This window comes from Danio rerio, chromosome 16 (assembly GCF_049306965.1).
Source record: "Danio rerio strain Tuebingen ecotype United States chromosome 16, GRCz12tu, whole genome shotgun sequence".
Classification (NCBI taxonomy): domain Eukaryota; kingdom Metazoa; phylum Chordata; class Actinopteri; order Cypriniformes; family Danionidae; genus Danio; species Danio rerio.
The window spans coordinates 43,012,394-43,025,000 of NC_133191.1; the positions used below are offsets into that span (position 1 = coordinate 43,012,394).

At 34.7% G+C, this 12,607-nt stretch overlaps 1 protein-coding gene across 1 annotated transcript in view; it reads right to left on the bottom strand.

Annotated features, from left to right (window-relative positions):
* The window catches only part of eif3ea (eukaryotic translation initiation factor 3, subunit E, a), a 74,172-nt gene that overhangs the window by 50,305 nt on the left and 11,260 nt on the right, over nt 1-12,607 (bottom strand). The window contains 2 exon segments of the mRNA NM_200839.1: nt 2,807-2,911; nt 6,887-6,929. Coding sequence (NP_957133.1) covers nt 2,807-2,911; nt 6,887-6,929 — 148 coding nt within the window.

Consider the following 12,607-nt stretch of genomic DNA (forward strand, 5'->3'; position numbering starts at 1 on the left):
GAGCAAAAAAAACATTTCTGTGTGCACAGGCCTTAATTGCTTTTTTTCTGTATGCCAAATGATTTGTTTCCTCTGAATCTACCCATAGAGAACTCTTAAGTGTACCTGCACTCTTTAAAAAAAAAAAAACAGTTTTCTGAGTTTTATGCCATTTTAGGTGTTAAATCTTTTAAAGTTAATTCCTTTGTATGTAAGATGCCATTTTTGGTGTAGATTATAACAGTTTTTAACCAGTTTTGATAAGATGACAGAAGGTAAGACACAAGTGTGTATTCTATTCTTTTGAGGTCCATTTCACAGGTCTGGGGTCAGCTTTATATGGGGTCAGCGTTTATATGCCTGAGGTATTGTTCAGAATTGTACACACGCACACACATGGAAATCTTCCAAGTCTAACAAATCAGATTCAAAGGGTCACGAAACACCAAAACACATTTTTTGAGATGCTGATAGTCATATACGTCTCCCACGCTGCTAAAAACACTGTGGGGACATATATATTTACAAAAAAGTGAAAATATGTTGTTTTTGCAATATTGAGCAAATTTGTTCTTCCAAAAAATATTTGAAGCAATGGCACAGCGATGAGATTGCGTTTGTATCAGCAAGTACAATGTGACATCTTTGAGCTTTCATCATTTATTCATAAAAAAGACTTCCAAGTCTTTTCAGACCGCCAATCAGTGCGCTCTATTGTGTATGAGGTGCAACTTCATTAATATGCATGATAGCTTCGAAGACTGTTTTTACCCGTTACAGTGTTCAGACAGCAGTTGGTGTTGATTGTCTAGTCTCAGTTTTTAAAGACATACCTTAGTAAAAATGATTTAGTTACTAAGTTTACAGTACGCTAATATCACTTTATTATTATAGGCTGAAAGATCCACTGTAAATGCTGCTCTGAGTTTTATTTTTTTCTCCCATTCGCCCTCCAGTATCAAACATTCCATTAAAACAACACTCTTTCAGCAATTCCTCGCATCCAATATCTTGTTACTCACGGAAGGACATACATGAAATGTTCCTAAATGAAAGTGCCAAACTGCAACTAAAGTCAACAAATTAAGAATTTGGCAAATGATTCAATTACTGATGCCGTGTGCGTGTTGTTTTGCCTCTGTGCAAATCAGCACATGCTTGAACCTAAAACTCCCAATTTTATGCAAACCCTTCCCCTTTTCCCCCCTCCGACACTCCTACCTACAGAGCTGGACTCAAGCACTTTCCTGACTTTTTTCAAACTACAGGTGTGAAAACAACCTGCTGGGAGTTAATGATGTTATAGTTCAATTGTTGTTGCTTTGAAATTGTAAGCAGAGCGGCCTACAAACTTTTTGCGAGTGTTAAAAGCTGGCTTTGACTGCTGAAATTGCAAACTATCTTCTTTATCTTTCTTATCTAACTTCTTTTTTATTGAATCTCTGAGTCAGACTCTTCTTCACCTGACAGACTGGTCATTTTTGGGTTAAAACTGTAAATATCCCCTACATTAGTTTAGTTATAGTTAATAATTACTGAAAATGAATACTACTTATATTATTAATAATAAAATAAAAAAATAAAAATAACAAAATAAAATAAACAATTTCATTTAATCTAGAATAAAAGATATTTTTAAATATTTGAAAAAAACATTTTATGGTCAATATTCCTGCAGGTCAATATTGTCTGCTGATGACTAGCCTGATTACCCTAACTTGCCTAGTTAACCTTGTAAAGACTTTAGATTGCACTTTAGGCTGAATACTAGTGTCTTGAAAAATATCTAGTAAGATATTACGTACTGTCATCATGGCAAAGATAAAAAAATCTGTTCACCGTTAAATAGAAATTGGAGGAAAAAATACACAGGGGGTTATTAACTCTGAACTCAACTATATACACATACACACAGAAGATAATAATATAATTTTCTAATTATCTACTTAAAGACATTATACACAACTCATTTCAAAACTGAAAATGAGCACAAAAAAAAAGATCTGTGGTTTTTGTGTCCTATTATTCAGTAAAATGTTGGCTCAATATGGATCGTTGGAGCGCACAACTTCTTGTCATCTTCAGTTGAAAAGCCTTTTTTTTTTGCCTACTGGGATTATACTCAGCAAGCAGTATAACCTTTAACCCTTACACAAACGGGGGAATCCTGTCAAACCAAGAGTGATTAGGCCACAAAATCCCCACCAATCATCTATGGGGAGCAGCACTGCCCAAAAACCCATAAGCTTATGAAGTCTGCCACTAAACACAGGCCTGAAACAACTCCTAACCGAGTCCTTGAAGAGCTTCTTTTCAGCACTCAAGACATGCAAGGAATTTAACAAGGCAATGGATGGCACTTTTCAGAAATAATTACAGATCAGGAGCTTTTAGTTTCGTTGGATTGCCTCAAGTGCAAAGAAAAGCGGCCTGTTTTTTTTTTAGATGCAATGGATAAATGGCTCAATACATCATAATAAGAGGCTTTGGATTCTAATTTGAGAAAATCTACCTGTGAGTGAGTGGTGTCCACTTTTCATCCGTGTCGTTTTTAAAAACACTACATTAAGTGCACACGTAATGCTCGTAACTCACAGGATTTGGCAGAGTTTTGTACTAGAAAAATCTGAACTGTATTAAGGAGACAATAATTCAAACTCTCAATAGAGCAAGCGTTTGGCTTAATTAACACTCACCGGGGAGCGGTCCATCAAAATAAAACTGTTTGTCCATTACACAAGAATGCGTTCAGGGGTATTCATTTGCGAAGGGGAAAATGAAAGGGTGTCGTGATGTGATGAAGACAGGGGTGTGGTGAAACTCATACCAGAACTCTGAAGAAGTACAGGTACTCCGCTGCACCAGAGTAATTCCCACACTCATACTGGAACTTGGCGTAGCGGTAAAGGGTGTCCAGATACTCCTGACGGAACTGCAAGAGGGAGAAAAAGATTCAATTTTCAGTGCCCGTTGACACACACTACAATTACGTGCAATTGTGATGCTATTTACATTTTTATAACCCTTTTTGAAGCAACTAAGTCAAATTTAAGACTCTTTAACCCTTTCCTAAGTGAGTTTTTTTGTGTGACCATGTCAAGTTTATGTGACCCACCAACTCCAATGATCTATTCGTATTTTGCCCTTTTCTGTAAATATTGACATTCTTCTACCATAAACAGTGTGTACCTTGCGTGAACAAGCACATCCTCCAGCGTATTTGATTGTCTGAAACCTAAAGTGAATGTTCTTTGTTTGAAAACATGGATAAATTATGATTTATGTCAACAGCTGCACATCTCTTTTTGTGCCTCAGCAAGCAGTCAGATTTGAATTTTAGCAGTTGATGAAGTGCGCTATGAATATTCCAATCACACTAGTGTGATCGTATGCTTTGGGCAACAGCCAAGGCGAATCACACTGGTGTATTCGTACACGTGACCTTTTTAAGACCATTATGACTAAAATTTCAGAGTTATACAGAGCTAAATGCTGGTTGGTCCAGCATATATATATATATATATATATATATATATATATATATATATATATATATATATATATATATATATATATATATATATATATATATATATATATATACATATATATATACATATATATATACATATATATATATATACATATATATATACATATATATATATATACACACACTGTCAATTAATTTTGTGACTTAAAGGTATTGGTTCAGGCACCGTTTTGGCACCGGTACCATTTTAAAAGTATCGATTTAGCACCAGTATCGAAAAAAACCCAAACGATACCCAACTACTACATTGGCAAATGGAGTTTAAATTTTTTTTTAGAAGTTTTATTGAGATTAATTGTTGGTGAATGGGTGTGATTGGGGCCTGATTGGACAGCTTTACATGTAAATAAGAAAACTGAGACCCATTTGATTTTATGATTTCATGTTTTAAGTTTAGTTACTATACTCACAATATCATCCCACATAAACAGAATCCACAGATATTTAAAAAAAAAAATCCCCAAAATTCTGTGCAGAAATGGGTTAGGGTTAGAAAAAAAAAATGTCAGCAGATTTGTTTGGCAACACTTTACTTAAAAGAAAAAAATTTTTAATCATCTAAAAAATGCTTTGTTCATTGTTGTTTTTAATAAAAAAAGAACTTTCAAAACGACTCATGTTTAAAATAACTTAAAATTAATAATAAAATGGTCAAATATTATAAAATAGAAATAATATAAAAATTTTCAATCTAACGTTCAATATAATATTTATATATATAAACAAATGAAACAATAAGATCAATTTATTTTATAAGATAATTTTTTTTTAATAAAAATGGAAATATGATTTTGGGTACTCCACTTTAATGCTAATATATTACTTGTTGTGGTATAGAAACTATTGTTACTTTTGATATCATTTTAGTAGAGATCTTCTCTAAATCATGGAAAAAAAAATTTATATATTTTTTTTAATTTTAGCTCAAAAACCCCTATCGTACTGTTTTTCTTCGTTTTTTTTTCTTCTTTTTTTTGACTAATATGAACAATAATGAATTTATCAATGAACAGAGCGAGGGGACAAAAAAAACCTAGTGAACTCCAATGAATTGCCCCCTTTGAACAAATCTTTAATTCATATGCTGGAAATCTCCCCCTCAATCTCCCTCTCAAATCCAACATGTCAAAATGCATCCTCACATAAGCACAAATATGTTTATTTCTTTGAAAATCCAATAATCCATTCCTCGAAACAGAGAAATACGTTCTGACTGACTGCAGTTATGTTGCAGAATTTCCAGCGATCACCATGCCTCTTCAGGAAACTGCAACCACACATGACCTGAAGTGACCTCGGGATTATCCGACTGACCCACTATTTTTAACTACGATCCTCAGTTTCAGCCAACAGTGATGAGCAGAAGCTTGACAGAGTTCAGCAGATCCTGCTCAGGAAATTTGCAGAACAGAGAGCTTATTGTGTGTGTGTTTATGTCAGTGTGTTTGTGTGGTCACGAAAACTAGAGGCCTGGCATGGGATGTTGTTAAGACTAGAAACTGTTATATAAATATATATATATACATACATACATACATACATACATATATATATATATATATATATATATATATATACATACATACATATATATATATACACATATTATAATAATAATAATAATAATAATAATAATAGTTTAAATGTAAAATGTGTATTTATTTTTTTTATACATGTTATTAATATTTAAAGTTGATGCAAATGATGCATGCTTTCATTAAATATGCATTACTTTGCATACGTCTACTATAGGGCTGTGTATCGTTCCAAAATTTTCAATACTGATACCCTGAATTCGATGCCGGTTCTGAAAGATACTTTTTTTCGATACTTTTATTTTAAGAAATATATTTTAACAAGATTACATAACACAATCTCAGAGAAACTTTGGTTTTATTTTTTCAGGATGTTTGTGACACTTCACACCAGGCTTATCTCTAAGACCAATAAACAAATGAACAAAAGCAAAAAATGAACAAAGTGTAGTAAACACAATATATTAGAGCAAACAGTTTTAGTAAAGTTCAAGCAGTTTTAAGTCAATCAATTTTAGGAATTTGTGAGGTTTACTGCTGCCTAAAGTTTAAGTTCACCCAAAAAATTGAAATTCTGTCATTAATTATCTTCAAATGAAGATATTTTGGATTTAATTCAAGAACTTTCTGATCCTCTCATAAATAAATCGTTGAATAAAGTTATTTTTGATCATTTTAATTTATAGATTTATAGCTCAGCGCAAAAAAAAAAAAAAACATTAAGAAAACAGCTTTTAAAAAATACTTGAACGTGTTTTTTACATATATACACACACACACACACACATACACAGTTGAAGTCAGAATTATTAGCTCCCTTCAAATCTTTTTGTTATTAAGTTTTTAAACACCATTCTAGGGACAAAATTATTAGCCCTTATGCTATTTTTTTTTCTCGATAGTCTACAAAACAAACCACTGTTATACAATAACTTGCCTAATTACCCTAACCTGCCTAGTTACCCTAATTAACCCAGTTAAGCCTTTAAATGTCACTTTAAGTTGTATAGAAGAGTCTTGAAAAATATCTTGTAAAATATTATTTACTGTCATCATGGCAAAGATAAAATAACTTAATCTGTTATTAGAGATGAGTTACTAAAACTATTATGATTAGAAATGTGCTGAAAAAATTCTCTCCGTTAAACAGAAATTGAGGAAAAAATAAATAAGCGGTCTAATAATTCAGGGGGGGCTAATATTTCTGACTTCAACTGTATGTGTGTGTGTGTATATATATATATATATATATATATATATATATATATATATATATATATATATATATATATATATATATATATATATATATATATATATATATAGATAAAAACTTTATAAAAAACAAAAATCTCAAAATGTCAAAAGTAATAGGTGTGTAAAAAAGCTGTGTATTTGCCAGCAGGGTCTAGTCTTAAGGCTACAGGGGCGATGAGGGGTCTGTAAAGGCGAGGATGGTGTCATAAAGGCCATGCAGTGAAGGTGCACTGAGGACAGGCCTCAGGTCAGTTTCAGGATGCTGGGGTGGGACGACGGAGTGCCGTCATGTCAAATATAGAATCCCCAGCATTCTTGAGGCCATACCCACGGGTCCCGGGCCGCTTCGTTTATTCTTAACAATTGGCCACAGAATGTAAATGTCCGCAGAAATTTCTGCAAGCCATAAAATCCCCGAAAATGACTTAAGGTTTTGGGAAGTCATTTAATGTCTCGCTGCTCGGGGGCTGCCCCTCCCGCCGGTCCCCCGAAACAACACTGGGTTCACAGAGGAGTCATGAGAAATCCTCAGAGGGGTGGAAGAGTCAGCACAAGTACTTACGCCATGCTTGTCAGCCAGATAGTCGAACAGCATACGCCCGTCCCTGGAAGACACAAACATTCTGTGGTCAGCAACAGTTTCTCAAGGTTGCAAGAGTGGATGAAATATTCTCATTGACTTAAAGGAGAAGTCACCAGCTGAAATATTACTTCAATTGTTTATTATATACAATTTTTATATAATATATTTCAGTAATTTGGTAGTATTTTACAGCAAGTGTTTAACATTTGTTAATGCACCAAATAAAAAAATTTTCAATATATTAAGCATTAGTTCAATATATAAAGCATCAGCATTAATCTACCATTCTTAATGTTATTAAAATGTCAATGGTAGCTCAAAGTGCATTAGGTAATAGTAAGACTTGTTTAACTGATCAACAAATCTTAGAGAAGGATGTAGTTAATCAGTTATAATCAGTGATGTGCTAATTAAAGTTTAACTAAATTCAAAATAAAGTTTTTGACAATATATGCATGTACTGTGTGTGTGTGTGTGCGCGCGTGTATGTGTGTGTGTGTGTGTGTGTGTGTGTGTGTATATATATATATATATACATAGGGCGGGGCAGTGGCGCAGTAGGTAGTGCTGTCGCCTCACAGCAAGAAGGTCGCTGGGTCGAACCTCGCCTCAGTTGGCGTTTCTGTGTGGAGTTTGCATGTTCACCCTGCCTTCGCATGGGTTTCCTCCGGATGCTCCCGTTTCCCCCACAGTCCAAAGACACATACAGGTGAATTGGGTGGGCTAAATTGTCCAAAGTGTGTGAGTGTTTGTGTGAATGTGTGTGTGGATGTGTGTGTGGATGTGTGTGTGTGGATGTTTCCCGGAGATGGGCTGCGGCTGGAAGGGCATTTGCTGTGTAAAAACTTGCTGGATAAGTTGGCGGTTCATTCCGCTGTGGCGACCCCAGATTAATAAAGGGACTAAGCCAACAAGAAAATGAATGAATGAATGATTGAATAAATATATATATATATATATATATATATATATATATATATATATATATATATATATATATATATATATATATATATATATATATATATACACACACACACACACACACACACACACACACACATACATCTTATGTCAAAACATACTTTTAATTTGGATGTGAATCACTAATTAAAAAAGGCTGGGGATGGGTTAAAAAATGTTTAAATATCCATTTTTTATTATAAATTATTTATCTTAGAACCTAAAATTAAATAAATTGTGATTTTTTTTTGTGACTAAATCAAATAATTGCCAAAAAATCAATTAGTTTATTTTAATTTAAACAAAATGTTTCAGTTTATTGTTTTTATTTTAACCATCATGTTTTTCCTCACTCTACTCTTTACTCATTTCTAACTTCTTTAGCATATGTCTCAAAATAAATAGACAGATAAACACATAAAAACCAAGGAGAAAAAAACAAGTAAAACAAAAATAAAACGCAACTTTCAGAATATAAATATGATCCTTAACATGACTTGATTGAAAGTATACTTTTGTCCTCAATTGAATTGTCTGGCATACAATAATAAGTCTGATTTGTTAGAAAATAGATCCAATTTATCAACCAGCCTCATGACTTGGGGTATCATTTATATTCGTAACACAAATGTTGTGGTACGAGTTGCACAACAATGTTTAATACCAAGCTTAAGAAAAGCCAATAAGCCTAAATGCGGGTCTCAGCGAGTGTGCGTTAGAAAACACCAATTAAAAAAAGACTAAGAAATGGAAAAACAAAACAAGCACATTGGATCTCCTCATCAGGTGAGATGGATTAAGAATCTGCTGCTGCTTGTATGTTAGCACTGAGTTTTGGCAAACGGCTTGGCACATCGGGCTGGTAAGCATGCTTACCGCACGACCACCTCCGGCAAATGTGGCCAGGCTCTGAAGAATTCGGCAAATGAAGCCATGCGTCACTGTGCTCTCCAGACAGAAAGAGGAGGTTTTGCACGTTTGGTTTATTTGTGGGGAAGTTCAAAGACTGTTTATAAAGGCGTTCTCCTGCAGGACTGCTTCTGTTCCATTATACTATCATCTGACAGATGCTGCAAATTCGGGTGGAGACAAGCGGACGCCCGTCCTAACCGGCGATAAGCCCCAAAACTTACCCATCCCTTGAGCGTAAATCGGATTTAACCAGACAAACAGCAACAGGACATTACTGCAATTGTCTGAATTCTATTTCAAGTTTGGTATAGTGGGGTTTAATTAAGAATTAAGGATTAAAAATGAAGGATTAGTTCTCCCAGAAGTGCACATTCAGTCATATTTTATAGGCTCTTGTCTTGAAATCTGAAATGAATATTTAAGAGGCCTTTTTGACTGTCAAGCAATTGAATGCGGCTTGAAATATGAAGAAAATATGGACCACTTTGATGATGTTCAGGATGTTTTTTTTTTTGTTTAGGCTTAAAGGGATAGTTCACCCAAAAACCAAAATTTACTCGCCCTCAAATGATTCTACCCTTTATTTATTAAAAAAAAACAATAAAAAAAAGATATTTTGAAGTATGTTAGAAACTGGTTACCATTGACACCCATAGTATAAAAGACATATACTATGTTAAACAATGGCTATCGGTGATGGCTGAGTGAACTATAGTCTTAACTTCTCCAGTGGGATGTATGATTTTGGAGGATTATTGTTTATAAAAAAAGTGATTTTTCTGAGAAAAACTGCTTTTATGATTTAAACTATTATTTTTAAAGTTTCAAGTTAACTTGATGGTCAGTGAAACTTGATTTTGTTAAAGGTCACACTAGTGCAGGGGTGTCTAAACTCTGTCCTGGAGGGCCGGTGTCCTGCAAAGTTTAGTTCCAACCCCAATCAGACACACCTGGGCTAGCCAATAAGCTCTTACTAAAGCTACGGTCACACTGGGCTTTTCCTCCCATAGACTTCCATTCATACACACGCGAATGCGTCAGACCGGAAACGCAGGGTCATGCATCAAGTTTGCAGGTTGCTGCGGTGTAAAGTTCATGCTTGGTGAACTCTGACCTGAGAAATTGCATCACTTGACTGTGTGAGACCAATCGAGAATCAAAACAAGACCTCTCTGGACATGAATTTAAAACTTGGAGCAATCGCTCGCTTTAAGGTGTAATAGAGTGGAGGAACTATGACGTCAATTTGTATGCAAAAACCCGGAAGAGAGTTAGCATTTTAGCACTTCCGGTTCCCTCGTCCCAAAGTCAATGAGTTTTTTAAATGGGGTTTCAGTAAAATCGCTTAAATAAGGTTTGTTTCTAAAACTAATTCAAGATATTTTCACGTTTTGTTCTACAACATAAAACACATCAGTTACAGCACACTTTTGAATTTTTAATTCGGCCATGCTTCTTTAAAAAGACGGTTCCTATCAAGTTGCTAAATGGGACTACAGGCGGTGTAGGAGACATTACACGTCATCGAGCTGATCTGGTCTGGAGCGCAGCTTGCTTGTGTTGGGCATTTGGATTTGATTGTTATTTAGGTATTTTCATGAATAGTATTTTATAGTTTGTGTTTTTCTAATTAAGAATTCAGATTGTGTATAGATAATGCCTTCACATGTAAAGGCTGTCGAGACAGATTCATTTGTTGATCATTTATTTTAATTAAACTATAAGATACTGCTCACCAGTGCAGCCTGTCTCTCTCCTGCCCTCAGAAATGCAAACGTGTGAATAAATGTGTAAAAATACAGACATATTAACTGTCATTTTAACGTGATCAAGTGATTTTTCCTCTTTTTTCATTCATCTGAACACATTTTACTCAGTCATAACTGCAATATTTACACTCCTCCATAAAACCTATAGCAGATGTGACTGTATGGGCTGCTTTTCGCTGTATGTCGTGACATAAAAGGAATATTGAATGTTGCTCTGTGTACATGATGATGGAACTTGCAGCCACTTGCAGATGGAACTTGCAGCCGTGAGGAGACTTGTTCCTCCTCACGCCTCATTTCTGTCATCTGTTAAGGTAAGCAGGCTGTGTGCGCGAGCGATACACTTATTTAAATATGTCTGATCATAATACTATGTAGGCAGATTTATACACGCAGTTTTAAAACTTTTAGAACAACCGCAAAGCAAAACAGATGTTTTTCCCACGTAAAAACGATCCAAAAGTCACATAGGTCTATGTATTTTTGCGTATTTATTTGTTTATAATATATAGCGTGGATTATAATATAATATACAGAGAGATTAACTCTTTGTCATGGACATTATTTCTAAAAATAAGCTTGATAAGTTGTCTGTAGCAGGGTGGGGCTGACGTCACAGACGAGCGCCCCGAGGGCACTGTAGTCCGTTTATAGCCTAATGTTAGCTTTTTAACTCTTGCGTTTGCATTTAAGATCCAAAAGTGCTTCAAGTTGTATTTTCGTGTGAGGACAAAACGTGTAAGTGTAATGAACAGTGTTTGAACACAGAGCTTATTATTTGCAATCTTCGAAAAGCCTATGGGAAAATCCTATAGGGATTTTCACGAGGGAACCAGTTTTATGCTAGCAGCCGATTAGCCTACAAAGTAACGTCATAGTTCCTCCACTCTATAATCTTGTTTAATCCCGCCCCTTTTCACAGCGTCGTATGACAGAATTTTGCACTCTCAAACTCTAGTGTGACCGCAGCTTAAGCTTTCTAGAAACATCCTTGCAGGTGTGTTGAGGCAAGTTGAGAGTAAAAACCTGCAGGACATTGGCCCTTGAGGACCGAGTTTGTACACACCTGCACAAGTGCAACAACCAATTTTTGTTGCCATTTCAGAAAGCTTCCTTTTAATTAAAATTCTATTAAACTATTATTAACCTTGTAACTTCCTGCTCTAGCAAATGGTTGACCCTATTTTGACTGTTTTAAATAATGGTTTACACACACCGCATTGTTGATTTACACAAAAAAAGAAAGAAAAACCAAACAATCCTGGTGCACTACTACACTTGATTTTGGTTTTACTGTAAACAACATGTTAAATGAGAATCTGAAATATTTTATGACATACTTCAAAAAGTAAAGATGATTTATGTTTTTAATTAAATAAATTAGTATTGCATTCATGTTTTCTGATTTTTCATAGTATATTTGGTGGGTTGCTGCTGCGAAGGCGGCAGGGCAGAGGATTGCGATGCCGGCTCAGCATCGTGATGTCTATCGGCGATGGACGATGGCATCATCTACCGACCTAACCCTAATTTACAACTGAAATCAATAAATATATTGAAAATAATAAATATTTTATTAAACTAAATCTTTACTTGATTTGACTGCTGGACTGCTCCATGACTAAACGTATAAGACCATTTCGCAAAGATATAATAATTTTATGAAAAATTTTGTTAGATCCTCACCCTAAAAAATATGATCATGTAAAAAACAAATAATAATAAATTTATGTGTATAATTTATATTTCTAGGTATTTCTTGGGGGCCCAAATTTTGGGGGGGGCCCTAAGCGGCTGCTTACTTTGGTTATTGGTTAAATATGTCCCTGATTATTAACTCCTAGAGTCTTGAGCAGTCTCGTGCCTAAAAACGGCAAAATGCGTTTTGTCTTCTGAAGCGCAAGTCATTTATTATATAAAAAAGGCCCACAATGGTTTTTTTTCCACCACAGCAAATTACGATTTTATTTTTAATATTTGGTGCCAGTTTATTAGGAATTACAGCATTGACTGGGTAAAACACCTTGATGTCTTGATGGATCAAACAAGATTAAGA